The sequence below is a fragment of the Microchirus variegatus genome (genome assembly GCF_963457635.1).
Source record: "Microchirus variegatus genome assembly, chromosome: 1".
NCBI classification, from domain to species: Eukaryota; Metazoa; Chordata; class Actinopteri; order Pleuronectiformes; family Soleidae; genus Microchirus; species Microchirus variegatus.
In genome coordinates this window covers 4,820,176-4,837,783 of record NC_139802.1, presented here as the reverse complement: position 1 = coordinate 4,837,783, position 17,608 = coordinate 4,820,176, and the positions used below count along the sequence as shown (strand labels likewise).

Here is a 17,608-nt window from a genome sequence, read left to right as displayed (position 1 = left end):
ATCAATACAGCAGACTTCCCATGGTCCTGAAACATATGCAGCTAAATCGTAGGTCATTTCTTTTTTCTTTTCCTACTGTGTGTTCCCTGAATAATAGAATAATGTCAGTTGACAACTAACGAACAGAAATCAGTGCTTCACATTTTACTGACAGGTAACTCGTCTTCACACAACTCAAGTGTACGACCCCAGAGAGACGACACAGAGAAGACACTGAGGAGGATCAGACCCAGCTACACAAATGTGAGGTGTAAGGCTGTAAGGCACAGGTGTGTAAATACAGCCATCTTGATACAGTGAAATAAAAAATAGTCTGCGTTGTGTTGCGCTCTCTGTGTCCTCTCCCTGTCCTCTTACTCCCTGTTATGGCCCAACTGTGTTGTGACTAACATGTGATAGATTCCCTTTTTGGCCAGCAGGTGTTGATGTGTCCCCTGTTCCACCACAACTCCTCCCTGCAACACGGCGATGCGGTCAGCGTTCTGGATGGTGGACAGACGGTGAGCCACGATGATGCACGTCCTGCCCTGGCTGGCCTGGTCCAACGCCTCCTGCACCACCTGCAGAGAGAGAGAGACATGACGGTGACAACGGTGAGGGGGTTTTTTACTTTCACGTCTTTCTCGCTTAATTTTCGAATCACTGGCAGTTTCTTCTTGTTTATTAAAAAAAATTGTTTTGGGGAAACAAATACAACTAAGGAATTATTTTCCCTTGGTAAATAAGTTCCTGTTAAGTTTCTGGGTGTTGGTGGAAAAAGTTATTGTCAAAGTAGAAACAAGGTGATTTTATGGATGTATCCAATCACATCTACCAGTACAACATCTTCATATTGTAACCAACATGACAGCCACATGGTGAGTATGAGACTAGCGACCTGTCCAGAGTGTGACCCCGCCTCCCCGGCTCCGCCCCCAGCCCATGACCATCATGCGGAGGATAAAGCGGTAGAGATTCTTTAAATCTCAGTACACATTCTGTGCAATACTGTTGTTACCAGCACTTAAGGAATAGTGTCAACACTGCAGTATGTAACCTTTAAGATATAAACAATGTCCCAAGCTGCACACAGGAAGTGACTTCTTTCAAGTGCAGACAGACGCAGGCAAAAACACGTCATAAAAGTTATGGAACGTTGCGTTAATGATGATATTGGTCCTGTAATCAGTGACGGTTGATAAGGAAAGTGCAGTGATTTATGTTAGGAGGAAAAACCTGGACATTGGGAAAATACATATATATATGTATATGTATATATACACATATATTGTTTTGGTCTCACTGGTGCCAGCATGTCATGCGGGAAAGAGACTCTCACCTTTTCACTTTCAGTGTCGAGTGCAGAGGTGGCCTCGTCCAGCAGCAACAGTTTAGGGTTGCGTAGGATGGCTCGAGCTATGGCGACTCGCTGCTTCTGTCCGCCTGACAGCTGTGCTCCCTTATCACCTGCCTGAGTGTTGTACTTCTGCTCATGCAACCAGAGAAAGACAGAGAGAGGGAGAGAGAGGTAGAGAGAAGGGTGTTGATTGTTGCACTTTGTACAGGAACGAGTCCTAACTACACAAGGAGTCGTCGTGAAAAAGCCTGACATTTTCTGTTTGCCCTTATAATAAGGACATAATGACAGAAGGCACACATTGAATTGATGATCTCATTATGTAGACACGGACATGACATAACTGGATTATATCTTCCTATTGGAGTTTTTACAGCAGTGGACGTTGTGAGTCATAATCAGAATGTCCTTGAGGGATGGGAAGGTCAAAGATTTTGTAATAAAATGGACTCACAATAAGTTGAACGAGGTGAATGTTAGTAAGTGTGTAAGTGCCACAAGGAGATTAAAGCATATTTTTATATATATGATTTGGTCAGGATAATCATGAAAGGAGATTTTCATAACGTCCCATGAATACTAACGTCTTAATGTCAATAATTGATTTTTTAGAGAGTGAGACAGGTACTTGTCTCGGCTCATGGTGTTTTATCTCTCTGCAACGCTGATTTTAACACTGTGTGCAGTTCTGTGAAAACCCCGAGGTACAATTTAATCCGAGTAACCTTTGACTAACTTTGTTTTATATTTATCACGTTATGTTCTCACTGAAACAACAAAGACAATTCTCAAATAAAGAGTAAAGGGAATTGGAGGCGATTGTATTCATCAATGATTGCACAGAATGTTTTGGCCTGGACAATTGAATTAAGTTGTTTTAATACTTTTATGGAGACATCATTTTTATGGGCATTCCGTGTGAACAGTATTTGGGTGTTGTGTAGTTGCTGGATTCAGTGTTTGATAATGAAGTTGATGATAGACGTTACTGATTAACTACCTCGATCTCTCATATAAGATCAAAAATGTAAAGGTGAATGGAATGCAGCCCCCACTCATTTTGTAACACACGCCGTATCTCAGTTGTAACCCTTTTATCTGCGTGCAATTGATGGCCTTGAGGTGTTGTAAACATAACTGCTTCATAAAAGAAGAAAACAATAACCACGACACCGGGACGGTCCAAGCGTTTACCTGCGGCAGGTCCGTGATAAAGTTGTGAATGTTCGCCGCCTTGGCGGCTGCCACTATCTCCTCCATGATCACAGTGCGGCTGTTGTCTCCGTAGGCGATGTTTTCGGCCAAAGAGCAGTCGAACAGCACGGGCTCCTGGGATACGATGCCTATCTGGGATCTCAACCAGTGAATGTTCAAATCCTTCACATGGACGCCGTCCAGCAACTAAAAGAGACGTCGTAGCAAAGTATTATTAATATTTCTTTTAATGACAATACTGTTGACAATCCGTTGCCTTACACTGATCAGGCATAACATTACGACGTAATGAAGGGAATAACGCTGATTATCTGTGAGGATATCTCTAAAACGGCAGCTCTTGTGGCGTGTTCCCTGTGCAGGTCAGCAACTCAATATTACAGTATATTAGGCAGGTGGTCAAATGCCCTATCGGTGTGTATCTTAATGCTACCCATACCCAAAGATTATGAAAAGACTACAGTCTCACACCCTCTAATTAGACACACACCCACTTGGAGTGGATCTTGCGAAGTCAAAAAGTTACAACACTATTTACAAGAGAAATATACACTGCCGTCAAAAGTTTGGGGTCACTTAGAAATGTCCTTATTTTTGAAGGAAAACATTAAATGAATCAGAAATACACTCTATACATTGTTAATGTAGTAAACGACTATTCTAGCTGCAAACGTCTGGTTTTTAATAGAATATGTACATAGGTGTATAGAGGCCCATTTCCAGTGTTCTAATGGTACATTGTGTTTGCTAATAGCGTTAGAAGACTATTGGATGATTAGAAAACACTTGTGCAATGATGTTAGCACAGCTGAAAACAGTTTTGCTGGTTCTTTGACAAAAGCAAAGTTATTATTTTTGAATAAAAATCATTATTTCTAATCTTGTCAATGTCGTGACAATATTTTCTATTCATTTTGAAACTCTTTTGATGAATAAAAGTGTGACTTCTAATGGAAAACACCAAAAAAATGGTATAGGTGACCCACAAACTTTTGAACGGCAGTGTATATATTCAAAAATATGTCTACATCAGTTTTGTTTCCTTCTTTCCCACGTGTTTTGTTTCACCACAATCGCGTTTCTCAGCCGAGTATTTCCTGTTTTATTGCTTCCCGTTTAGTTTCGTCCCGTGTATTTGTATCAATTCTGCAACCCTACGTGGTGCTGAGTTGACTATACTGTACATTGTGTCTTATGACACTGGTCAAAAGTCACGTTAATGACGGCACTGAGGTTGAACTGAAACCGTACAGAGAATATAAAATGCTTATGCGGGGCAGAGAGTCGACGGAGGAAAGAATTTTTGAAGTCCTGTGATCCAATGCTGTGGATACAGAAACATGACTTCTAAATCAAAAAAGCTGAACAGTGAAGGCTCAGTAGTGATAACATTTTTTATCGTCTCACAGTTTTGTGAGCACTCAGTAGAAGCTGCAGCTGCACTGCACAGGCCTCATAATGTCCCTGTGTCATCAGTGCACGGCTGTAAAGCAGCTATAAACCGTCCATCCTGCTAAACATTAGCTAAATGACAGTAGGTGAAAAGACAAGAGCGTGCAATTGTCTTCTTACCACTCTCCCTTCTCTGGGGTCATAGAACCTCTCGATCAGCTGGATGATGGTGCTCTTTCCACACCCACTGCTCCCAACCAAGGCCAGCGTTTCTCCCTTCTTCACCTTCAGGTTCAGGCCTCGGAGGATGGGCAGATCAGGCCGCGTGGGGTAGTGAAATGAAATGTCCTCAAAGTGCACGTTACCATTAAATGTGTCCTGGATATAAGAGAGAGATGTTGAACACTTGTGTGAAAAGCTTGCATTGTAAATATATCGACTTTGGCGTGTTGGGAGTTTGTGACGCGTACCAACGCCTCTCCTTCCTCTGAAAGATTATCAATGGCAGGCTCGAGGTTTATCAGCATCATGATGTGGGAAGCTGACGTTCTGGCCTTGGCGTAGTTTGGAGCGAAGGTGTTGGCCTCGCCGATGGCCATGGCACCGTACAGAACGGCCGAAATCACACTGGCAGAGGGGATGGAACAAACAACAAAAGCACCAGTTAAAGGGGACATATTATACCCTATTTCTCCAAGTTGACCTAGTTCCCTGGTGTCCTAATGAACATTGGTCAAAATACCATAAGAATGAAGCACCACAGCAGTTCAATCACCCTGCCAAAACAGCCCTGTTCAGAACGCTCTGTTTAGTAGTATCTCTTTAGGTCCACCTTAATAAAAAGTAAAACAAAACTTCACAGAGGCTACTGGGAGCTAACAGCAGTTAGCATTTGGAAAAGCGATCATTTGCAGGCTCTAGCAGGCACATTGCCGTCATATATAACACGTATCCTGGACATATAAATCCTCTGAGGCTGGAAGTTTGTGTAGAACTCTGTGCTGCACTGAGGAGCCAAGAATAGAACTTTTCGTGGACTTCGCGGACTTCCAGTTTTCGGATACCTTTGCCAATGGCCAGCACTCCCGCATGTTTTACGGACAAAGCGGAGCGCCGCGAGACAACGGTTACAGGAATTTAGCGCATTGTGACGTCCCAATGAGCGCGGAAGTCAACATCGCGTGTTTCATCGCCTGTACGTAGACTGAGGAGGACCACAAAAACATGAGTGAGTCATCTTTTTCCACACTTTACTGACAGATAGGACCTCCAGAGTCCCAAATGTAAGGATTTAAATGATTAAAAAGTTGATTTTGCATAATATGTCCCCTTTAAGTTACACTTTTCCTCTTCTTGTTTTCACAAGTCAAAGAAGCAATAATTTCATATCGTCTCAGTATCTTGCAGACAAATCCACGGTTCCACAAAATCCACATTGCGAGGATGTGCTACAGTACATAAAAATAACGTTTTACAGTTTTATGGTCGTCAAAAGATCAAACATGTAATGAACTCTGGACTATCTCGCTGTGTGGACGCTCTCTTCGGGAAAAGTGACTCCTCCTCCCCGTGTCAATGAATTACATCACCACCATTAAAACCCACGTGATTCAACAACACAGGTAGAAGTTCAGCCACCTTTCACATGCTTCTCTACACATTAATGATTGAAGGCCAAATAAACAACCACTCCTCACAGCAGGAATACTGCACTCTGATGTTACTGTACATGGTACATTGAAGTTGAAAATGGATCTCTACTCACAGGAAAACTCCCTCAATAGTGATCCGATCCATCTCAATGAGCCAAGCGCCAAATCGGAAACATCCTGCATAAGCAAAGTAGATCACAGCCTGGGAGAAGGCGAAGGTGAGTCCATACACTTGGGCCTTTTTCTTTGAGTTCCTGTAGTAATAGAATGTTGAATACACTCCCTCACGTGAATTACACATATTAAAAATAGATAGTGGACGATGCATCTGTGGTTAAAACAAAACATACTTGTATGGCACTAAGAGGTTTTCCTGATACAAAGACTCAAACTTGGCTTCTCTGGTGAGAGAGGCGACAGTTCGGATGTTCTCGATGGCTTCTGTCGCAATCTGTAGACACACAACACACACACACTGATATGATATCTACTGTAAAAAAAAAAAAACACCATAAAAAAGAGGGAAGCTTCAACTTTGAATCCTTGCCTTTCCAGCCTTCTCCAGCTCCACCTTGTCTTTGGCAGCGTGTCCGGCAAGCGCCTGCATCTGCACGGCTCCGGCCACCACCAGGAGCGGCACCACGGCCAGGATGAGCAGCGTCAGCTCCCAGCCGTATATGAAGGAAATGATCAGACTGGTGCCCAAGTTAGCGATGTTCTGGGCAAATGTGGCCAAACGAACCCCTGTAGCCTGAGTAGATGAAAGGGCCGGTTAAACAGCCGAGGACGGAGCTGATAGTCTTTGTCAAATTGCTATTTTTTTTTTATTATATTTTTTTGTGTCAAAACTTACCCCTTGGACTTGGGCAGCATCTGTGGCCAGTCTCGTAGTGAGCGCTCCAACACTGTTTTTTGGGTGGTCAAACCAGCCGAGGTCCTTTAAAAACACCCCATCATCACAACCATCAACAACAACAAGCAATCAACTTTTTTTAAAAATAGATTACTTATAATAAAACATTTAGCTCAAAAGCAGCTGAAAACCTGGTTTCCCTTTAACATTAAACAGTAAATATTGATAACGCTGACAACATACATGTCCTCATTTTGACTAAAGTGTTCGCAAAACTGCTGCACGTACAAATTTTATTTTGTGCATTAAAATACATAACAATGACAAAGATAAAGATAAAGGAAGAGCGACAAAGTCCATATGTCTATGTCGTTGACATCTTTGAGCCCTCGGATTATTCATGTACTCATGGAAGAGGTTATTGCAAACTCTGAGACGCTTTCTTTAAAGAAACCAGTGCTGTTTCTTGAACGCACCTGTCTCATCATGGACCTGAAAGCCCGGAGTCTCAGTTTGAGGGTCAGAATCTCTCCAGATTTACCAAAACAGAAACCCTGCACAAAACATTCCAGGACAGAAGACATTGGCACGTGTATATCTGCTTCAAACCAGAGAATACAATATTATATCATAGCAAGACATAATACATATAAAAGGCGTATTATATACAGAAAATTATCCATTTTACAACTATTATACATGTATATTAAACATATTTATGGGTAGAACATTCAATTTATTTTCTTTTACTGTCAACATGTGTATAAATGCACACCTGTAGAAACATGGTGACGAATGAGACGGCTCCAATCATGGCGAACATGAGAGAAAAGAAAGTGGACCTTTCTTTGACAACTGCTTCGTCTGGATTTGCAAAAACCTGAGCGGAGCAACAAAACAAACAAAAAAAAACGACAACCTGAAAATGGCTGAAAAAGGCCGACTCACTTTTATGGCGCAGATACAGTGATAACGGTGACCTACGGTGATGATCTTGGAGAAGAACACGGCGAACAGCGGCTGTATTGCACCGTTGATGATAGCACAGATCAGACCCACTAAAATGTACGGCCACTCGGAAAGGTTCAAACTCATAACTTTGAAGAGGGACACGGTGGGCACATGCTCTTCCTGCAGAGAGAGACAAAAAAGAGAAGTCACAACGCTGGGTTATCTTTCTATGTAGGAACAGAAGGAACAGTTCTGCCATTTGACAAAGCCTGTCTGATCACCTCTTCTGTCTGGTTTTTGCCGTCCATCACTTTTTCCTCTTTCCCTCCCTGTGACTTCACGGAGCCTCTTGACGACTTCCTCCTGTAGAGCGAGGACTCAGAAAAGCTCACTGGGCTCTTCTCGTCTACTGGCGTCTCGTTCTCTGCTTCCTTCTCCTCACTGACTTTCTCGAACGTCTGCAGGGTGGGGGAGAGAGAGAACACAATCATCAATACCACGCTCGCTGCTTTTGAAATCTGGTTATGGGTGCAACCAATGTATGTGCAGTATGTTTCTACCTGTGTGGTGACCAGCGTGTGGTAGATTCCTTGTTTTTCCATCAGCTCGCCGTGAGTCCCCTCCTCCTCCACTTTACCGCCGTGGAAGCCAGCGATGACATCAGCGTTCCTGATGGTTGAGAGGCGATGAGCCACCACTATGGTGGTGCGACCCAGTCGGACCTGCATTCAAGTGCATGCACCTCAGTTTTTTCATGTTCCACAAGATTTACACGAGGGAGCTAAAACGTTTGGTATTGATATTATATTTGATATTTATGAGGCATATCTTTTAAGCCAGCTCTACACCCCACGAGGAGAGTGACCACCGAGTTTGGTACCACAACAGAAGTGTGCCGAAAAAACTGGGAAGGTGAGGATCAATCAGACTGGGATTTGTCCCCCAAAGCATGCTGGGAAGTGTAGTTCTTCATGAGAAGCAGATACGTTCCGGTGGAAATAACTTGTTTTGATGAACAGCAAAGGTAAGACAACATTTTTCCGCTTGTATTTCATGAAAGTCAGTTGTTGTTTTGCTCTTATTTTTGGGGCTGGATCCGTGAATCTTGTTCGTAGAGTGATAAAAACGGTACCGCTGGAATCTGTGAATTCTCCTCTGTTTACATAATCACGCTGACGCTCAGGTGCTGCTTTTAAACATATGCGCTGTAGCGGTTTTTTTCCCGCTCCTGCTGGTTTGATCCATCGGTGTTTTAACTGTGTTTCGTGGACATAAGAATATCTGTGTTTATTAAAGTTAGACATGGTTTTATGACGCTTTTGACCCCGCGTCTGATGCTGCCCCCGCTACTGAGGACATCAGTATAGAAGAGATTAACGGGATTAAAAAACATAACGCGTTAATGATGACTGTAATTAATTAATCACAATCAACTCGATAATTTGACGCCCTAGAGTATCGCGATTTCGATTTCCATACGCATATATCGTTACAGCCCTAACAAATACAGTTATTTACATTAACTTGATGTCTTGTACCTTATCCAGAGCAGACTGCACAATGGTCTCACTCTCGGCATCGAGGGCAGATGTGGCTTCATCCAGCAGAAGAATCTTGGGGTTGCGGACGAGAGCTCGAGCAATGGCAATCCTCTGCTTCTGTCCCCCGCTCATCTGAGTCCCTCTGTCCCCGACCTGCGTCTCAAACTTCTGCTCAGACGGTAAGAGCCCGAGTATTAGACAAGATCTCTCGAGAAGCACAGACGGCGGCGAGTTTTTCAGTGCATTCTTACCTCAGGAAGTTTCATGATGAAGTCGTATGCGTTGGCCTCCTTGGCGGCCTGTTCGATCTCCTTCTGCGTCACGTCGAGTCGGCCGTATTTGATGTTCTCGGCGATGGTGGTGGCGAAGAGGATGGGCTCCTGGCTCACCACGCCGATCATCTCCCTCAGGTAGCGGACATTGAGAGAACGGATGTCATGACCGTCGATACACACCTACAGTGAGGGAGGGAACAGACGCATATTTGAAACTGTTTGATCCGTTTACCATTGTTGTTACATATTATTCGAGACATTAAAGGGGACATATATTATACCCTATTTCTCCAAGTTAACCTAGTTGGTGTCCTAATGAACATGTCTGTGACATGCTTTTGGTCAAAAGGATGAAGCACCACAGCAGTTCAATCACTCTGCCAAAACAGCCCTGTTCAAAACGCTCTGTTTAGTAGTATCTCTTAAAAAACCCTAAACTTAAGGGACAGGAAATTACATCAGCCACAGAGGCTACTGGGAGCTAACAAGCAGTTAGCATTTGGAAAAGTGATCATTTGCAGGCTCTAGCAGGTACACATTCCTGTCATATATAACATGTGTCCACTGGACAGATGAATCCTCTGAGGCTGAAAGTTTGTGTAGAACTCTGTGCTGCACTGTTCAGCCAAGAATAGCCTTTCGTGGACTTCTGGTTTTCCGATGCTGTTGCCCTCGCCAGCACTCTCGCGTGTTTTACAGACAACGCGGAGCAGGAATTTAGCGCATTGTGACGTCCCAATGAGCGCGGAAGTCAACATCTCGCGTTTCATCTCCTGTACTTTGACTGAGGAGGACCACAAAAACATGAGTGAGTCATCTTTTTTCACACTTTGCCCGACTGGTAGGGCCATCCAGAGTCCCGAATATAAGGATTTAAATGATTAAAAAGTTGATTTATGTCGCCTTTAAGAGGAAATCCACTGACTTAATCCACACTCTGTTCACAGGTGTGATGAAGTGCTATGAAATAAGTGAGTCTGTCTCAGGAATAGGCTACGATGATACAAATATTAAGTGAAATGTCACTCACGGATCCTTCGTGAGGGTCGTAGAACCTCTGCAGCAGCTGGATCGTTGTGCTTTTACCGCAGCCACTGCTGCCCACTAAGGCTATGGTTTGTCCAGAATCCACGCTCAGAGACATGTTGTTTAACACCTGCAAATTAAGACAACGTTAATCACGACAGCACCGTGTGATGTCATACCAGATAAGGTCTGTAGGTGTGTCTGTGGGTGACATACTGTGACGTCCGGCCTGGAGGGGTAACTGAAGTGAATGTTTTTGAACTCGATGTTTCCTCTGATGGCGTCCGGCTTGAAGCCGTCGTCCGAGTAGCTGTCGATAAAAGGTCTCTGTGGAGACGTCGAGAGTCAAGGACATTTCCTTCACTTCTAAAAGTCGTGCTCGTGTCTTATGAGCTCAAACAGAGAGGAAGGCTGCAAGGCCTCCGTGTTAGGGGGAGCTTATTGAACTAGGCTCATGTTTGTTTTCACAGCTCCTTTGTGGTTTTTACCATTCGTGAACACACACACACACACACACACATACTCTCTGATTGTTTGTGGTATTCACACAGCCAAAAGTCTATAATGTGAAAAAGTTACTCACACGTTTGAGCTATGCAGAGAAGCTACAGGTGTTATTTTTGTCATACAGAAACAGCAAAAGCACTAATCACGTCACTGTTTTTTGGAAGTAGATTCACCAAAGGTAGAAGCTACTGTAACCGAGTGACTTTAGGCAGAAAACATAAAATCCCTCACCTGATCAATGATGCTATACACTTTATGTGCAGCTCCACGGGCACTGGCAAAAGTCTGGATGTTGGCAGAGGACTGTCCCATGGTGAAGACTCCAATGAGCACAACAAAGAACACCTAAAAAGACACACACACACACAGGAAATGTGTGGGTGGGGGGGGTCGCTCAGTGGTTAAGTGGTTGTACTCAATTCCCTTGTAAGTTGCTTTGGATAAAAGCGTTTGCTAAATGACGTGTAATGTAAATGTAAAAGTTGGTCTTAGCTGAACAAAACTGGTTTTTCAGACTCCCAGATTTGGTTATACTCACAGTAAGTACACTCCCGATGGTGTACTCCTTACTCAGGATGAGTGTACTGCCGTACCAGAAGGCCAAGGCATAGGACAGGTAGATCATCAAGAAGGTGAAGCCCATTGAAATGTTAGCAGTGAGTGCCTTCTTAATTCCCATTTCCTTAGCGTCCTCCAAGTTCTTTTGATATCTGTGGTTAAACAGACACAAGCATGAGCGCTCGTGCTCGTCTGGATCCGCGGAAAAACGAGGTCAGGGCTCTATGAGCTGAGATCGACAATTACGGCATTGGTTTTAAATATGTTAACAACAGCAAACGTGTGTTTGTATAGAATTAAGTTTGTCAGAGTCTTTGTGGTTACATGTCACGCTGTATCTAGGCAACACAGGTCAGCATGACATGTAACACAGTGGCTGTAAATATATTACAAATGAAATGGAAATTTAAACGGGAAATGGGCTACATGTTAACTTGTCATTAGTGTGGTCTGGTAAATGTTTGCCACTATGTTCAGCTGGTGACAGGTTGTTGACATTGCCTTAAAGCAGTGTTTGCCAACCCTGGTCCTCAGGGAACACTTCCCTGCATGTTTTTGATGTTGCCCTAATCCAACACGCCTGATTCAGGCTACGTTTACACTAGCACGGGTGTTTTTTAAAGACGGACACTTTCCCCTGTGTTTGTGCCTTTTGTTAACACACAAACTGCGATTTGGCCTCTGAAAACGATTCTCTCTAAAACTCCGGCAAAAGTGGAGATTTTGCAAAACTCAGTTTTCGCGTTTGCATGTTAACGGAGAAAAACAGTTTTTAGGCATTTGGTTATGATCATTTTTACATGTTTGCATTTGCAAACACGGCTCCTATATCATAGGAGCAGAGACGTGTTAGGGCTCGGAGGTGAGCCAGACCGCGTCACCGTCAGCATCGCGGGTTTTGGGTACGACCTGAGCGGACTGCTGTCCGGTGGGAGAACTTTGAGAATGTCTGTCACTCTGTCTGTGTCTCTGTATAGTTACGTCCATACATCGAGGGTCAGAGGTCAGAGGTCGATGAGGATTCTGATTGGCTTGTATGGCTATCTCCTTCTTCCTACACTGCCGCCCACAGGATTGGCGTAGTAATGATGGCTCTGGACAGCTTATTTTTGCGAGTTAATATAAACGGAAACCTTTTTGAAAACGATGATGTGTGCATGAAGTTATTTTGAAAAACGGAGGGGAGAAAATATCCGTCTTTAAAGGTCACATAGAGTGGTCCTGTTGCACATATATGTTAGTTATGGAGGTCTACTTACATACATTAACTTGTTTTTTTTGCTGTAAACGAGCCGATAGAAATCCTCTTTTCTGACGCTGTTCCCCAGCCGCGATATTTCAGACTCAACTCTCACACCCAGAAGACAGAGGGTGTTGTGATTGGCCAGCCGGCGCTAGAGCCTTCCCAACTGTCTTGTGATTGGCCAGTACCCGGAAGTGACATAATCAGCACACCCACTCTCAGAAGCGCAGCTCCCCCCTCTGGAACGGTGGATGCACTGCTACTCATTATCAAAACATTGTTTTAACAGTGTTTAAAAATAGCTTCTTCACGACTCCCCGCCGCAGTCCCTTTTATGACTTTGACCCAGAGTCAGAAGACACTGTCGCTCCTGAAACACCTCCACAACGGACGTTATTCTTCTTCTGCGGTTCAATGTACGCAACCGGATGTGTTACGTAACCGAACCGGGTTTTTTCAGAGATCTCGCTGAGCCCGAGATTACAATAAAACACATCGTTCTCAGCAGTGGCTGAACTGTTTGTTTAGAACCTTCTGGGCTTCTTAAACAAGTTAATGAAGCAGATACACACTAAAAAACAGCGTTAATTGGAACTTCCGGGTCTAGGTCCGCTTTAAAAATATCCAGCTAGTGTAAAGGTAGCCTCAGATGAACAGCTCTCTGTCAGGCTTCTGCAGAGCTTGATGACGAGCTGACCATTTGAATCAGGTGTGTTGCAGCAGGGAAACATCCAAAACATGCAGGGCAGTGTTCCCTGAGGACCAGGGTTGGGAAACAATGCCTTATAAGGTATAAAAGATCAGTGCCTGGAAAAGGGGCTAAACTTAGTGCTTCACATTATTGTGCTTCATAACACGGTAGGTGTACACACCTCTTGATCTCTCTGCTCTGACCGCTGAAGGCAAACACTGTCCTGATGGCAGAGAGCACCTCCTCTGCCACAGCTCCTGCTTTGGCATACGCGGTCTGCTCTTTACTCGTGAACGTCGTCAGCACCTACTCAGACATGACGGACGGTTATTTAACTTACTGCGCCTGCAGGGGCCGACGTGTTTAACGATTAACGTGAACATACTGCATATACAGTCGAGCGTTACCTTGCTGTAGAGTGCAGCTGAAATGCCCAGCAAGGGGCTCACAGCCAGAATGACCAGTGTGAGCTTCCAGCCTTTGGTGAAGCCGATGACAAAAGAGGCGATTAAGGTGGTGAAGGACTGAATCAGCATCCCCACCTTGTCGCCAATGCCCTCTTGGATCTTATAGACGTCACTAACACATGCAAATACAAGAAAAATGTTCCACAAATGATCTCCAAAACACTACAACATTTTTAAATATAGGGCAAATCTTCAGAAATATTCGATAGTGGCAACCAAATTCATGATTTGGCCAAACCCTATGTTGATGTCACATGCTACCTAATAAGCTCCTATTGGATGATAATAAATGTCAATCATTCTTGTGTCCACTCATATGTGCTGCACATTATGGTCTATTTTACTCTGACGACCCAAACCTAACAATTCAGACCATTAACTTAGCAGGAAAATGGCTATTTGATAGTTTTTACTTCCCGATTAGCTTCACCAGAAAACCATTTTTCTATGCAGTCTATGTATAGTGGATTTGCACATGTGAGGGGCTGAATTACAGATGCACACCCAGTGAATTTGGGAATGTGAAAGTGAAAGTGTGATGCTTCTCCTCCAGTACTCACTCCATGAGACGTGTGTTGAGCTCCCCTGTTTCGTTGACGTCGAACCAGCCGATGTCCTGCTGCATGATGTGGTGGAAAAACAGCTTGCGGATGCGTTTGACCTGCCGTCCGGCTGCCACCGTCCACAGGGAAACCTGGAAGTAAGATGCTACAAAGGCGGCAGCTCCCATGATGGAGTAGTAGATGGCGAACCTGGAAGAAGGGAAGTGTTGTGAGAAATAAGAGTACTAGTAAGAGATCTGCTTAAATCTGAAAACTGTCATTTTAATAATTCAAATAATTGGTGGCAGTTATGATTTAAGCAAAAAATGACGTGATTGTCTTGTCAAATGAAGTCCCTGCATCTGAGCTTTGTTTACCTAAAACACTACGGTTACACACATAAAACACACGTGATCTTTAACAACACCATGTGGAATAGAATAGAATAGTATTAACATGTGTAGCATCTTGTTGTGTGACGAATCACAGCGTACCTGTCTCACTGAAGAAAACAAAAGTTAAAAGAGCAGGATTTCTCTATGTTTATTCACAACATAGAGAACAAAGTGCATAAAGTCTATGTATTGAACGTGGATGGAGCATCTCTTGACTTTTATATCCTGCGGTAAACTCTCTCTTCTTCAGCCAGGTAACTTACGCCAAAGTTTGAGCAGCGCCACCGCGAGGAGACATTAAGGAGCGACGCCTGGTGAGTGAAACTGTTCACTTTAGAGCACCTTCATTTATTCATTTTAATCTCAATATTTGCCCCGTCGTATCGATTATCGTATTGCACGAGGAAGGTAAACCACCAAATCGATATTTTGACCCACTTCTAGTACTTACACATAACCAGCGTGCTGGTCTAGTACTTACTACTTTTTTTTTGATAAGTTTGTGTTGCTTATGTAAAAGTGAAGTGTACTGACGAAGGCAGCAGGGGATCAACAACTGTGTGCCGTGTGATGTGAAGTTGCCAATTTTCTCTGTGGACTTTGATGTAGGGAGAGAGAGTGCACCGCAAACCTCATTCACATTCATTGAAGATTTATTTATTTATATTTAGTGGCTAAAATCAGTTTCCCCTGGTGTCCCCGCTGACAGCCATTGTCCTGTTTGCCTGTAATCATGTGTGCATGAGGTAGCTTACAGTCTGGTAAATTGTGACATGGCTTAATTTCATAATGTTCTGCGACGTGTGACGGTGAGAGTGATCTTACTCAGTCATGTCCGCTTGTAGTGTTGACTCTTGGGTGTTGTTTATTTGTATGTTGCCGATATCTGACAAACCTGAAACGTGGTAACAAAAGCACATGGTTAACGCATTTGCTTCTTTTCACACTGGGAATCACGCGTCCGTGACTGACGACTCACTCATATTCGGCACTTTGGCGCTGTTCACAAAACTGTCCGTCATGTCCCCAAACACGATGCACATGAGAGGGAGCACCACCCCGTTGGCCATGGCCATCACTGTCCCAAAAATGATCATCAGAATGTCCCAGTTCTCTGCAAACCTGAACTGCACGCACACATGAAAAGAGAAATAAATTAAAGTGTGTGTATTTTGGGAGGGAGAAGTCTTCATACTGTGGCTGCTGGATGAAAGCAGCGTTTTCAACGACGAGAAAACACAACAGGAAGAGGCTTTTAACTCGGGGCAGCTATTGTGTTCTCGCAGCGGGAGATAGGTGGAGTCCACCCAAACAACATGAGGAGGATGTATACAGACAGACACACACACACACACACACACACACACACACACACACACACACACACACACACACACACACACACACACACACACACACACACACACACACACACACACACACACACACACACACACACACACACACACACACACACACACACACACACACACACACACACACACACACACACACACACACACACACACAGAGGTTCAGGCAGCTGTTCCTCTTCACACACTGCATTGACTTACATTAATTTGGACGGATTAAACAAAGTGTTATTCCTAACGTTAACTAAAACCACTTTTGTATTGCATTTATTTTAAGTCTGTTCATCATCACAAACATACAAGTACACACACACACACACACACACACACACACACACACACACACACACACACACACACACACACACACACACACACACACACACACGTCATTTGAACTGCACTCCAGGCCAATGTGATTTAGAGAAATTAGATTTCGCCTCATTTTCTGTCCACATTGGTCCAGATTCTGCGAGACAGAGATCACTTACCACAGCGATGGGGCCGACCATGGCCAACTCTGGCTCTTTTTCTTTCTTCTTCTTCTTCCTGCTCTTTGTGTCATCCTTGTCCTCACTGAAGACAGAGTCAAACATAAAGACAGTCTAAATAAACGCTAAATGCATATAAAACTCAGACTTCAGTTTCCAGTGATGAAATAAGCCCGCGGATATTATTTCAATTACATAAGCATAGCACACACACACACACACACAGAGGCCCAGCTTGTGAGCAGGCAAGGCAGGCAACTGCTTTGGGCCCCGAGCTGATAGGGGGCCCCCGACACTCGGAGCCTGAGGGCTGTCTTTACTGAAATGTGCAGTGACCAGCCGCCTCCCCGTCCCCCTTAAAAAACAATGGGCGATTTGCAATGACATCTCAGTAGGAAACCTCCCTAAAGGGGCCCCACCTCACGTTAACCTGTGTGAAGTTATCGTTCTGCAAGTTGGAAAATGGTTGGAAAAATTATTTTCAGTGTAATGCATATCTTTTTTACTCAGTTTATATATGTTTTTTTCAGTTATTTACAGTATTTTATTGTTCTATATATTTATATTGTTTTATAATGTGGGTTCTTTACAGTGTAATGTATTTTTTTAATAAGTTTATATAGTTTTTAAAAGCTATTTACACAGTATTTTATTGTTCTTTACATTTATATGTTCACATACTTTTTAATTACAAGGTTTTTCCATGTTATTTCATTCATTTCGAAGAAGAAGAAGAAAAAATTTAACTCATTCATTTTTCGTTGGTGTCAGATTATTTGTAACATAATGGTGATGAACACTGGTTGGAAGGGCCCCCTGGGAATTTTTGCTTAGGGCCCCTACAGACTCTAGAATCGCCTCTGCACACACACTACAATTCTGTGGCTGCTTCGAAATAATGCAAAATGTGATGAAAGTAAATCATAAAGACGCAAATATAGAAATACAAATAATAATAATAATAATAATAAAAAAAAAAAATAATACAATTAAACCACTACCTGATTAATTATTGACGGATTAAAGTGCGTTTACCTTAAAGCGCCGTTTACGAGTTTGGACTCGGGTAAATTGTTCTTGTCCTCCTCTTTTCCACCCAT

General features: G+C 43.4%; 1 protein-coding gene across 1 annotated transcript; it reads right to left on the bottom strand.

The window, feature by feature from the left end:
* Positions 1-353: 353 nt before the first annotated feature.
* On the bottom strand, positions 354-17,608 carry abcb4 (ATP-binding cassette, sub-family B (MDR/TAP), member 4; the record flags this gene model as incomplete). Its single annotated transcript, XM_083895740.1, has 27 exons — positions 354-560; positions 1,319-1,465; positions 2,531-2,737; positions 4,124-4,321; positions 4,414-4,570; positions 5,709-5,849; positions 5,946-6,046; positions 6,143-6,346; positions 6,449-6,532; positions 6,925-7,002; positions 7,224-7,328; positions 7,433-7,579; positions 7,681-7,857; positions 7,960-8,121; positions 8,938-9,108; positions 9,192-9,395; positions 10,246-10,371; positions 10,458-10,568; positions 10,980-11,093; positions 11,287-11,458; positions 13,422-13,546; positions 13,648-13,819; positions 14,268-14,459; positions 15,470-15,539; positions 15,624-15,771; positions 16,509-16,593; positions 17,544-17,608. The coding sequence occupies 27 exons, from the start codon at positions 17,606-17,608 to the stop codon at positions 354-356; spliced, it is 3,870 nt and encodes a 1,289-aa protein (XP_083751866.1).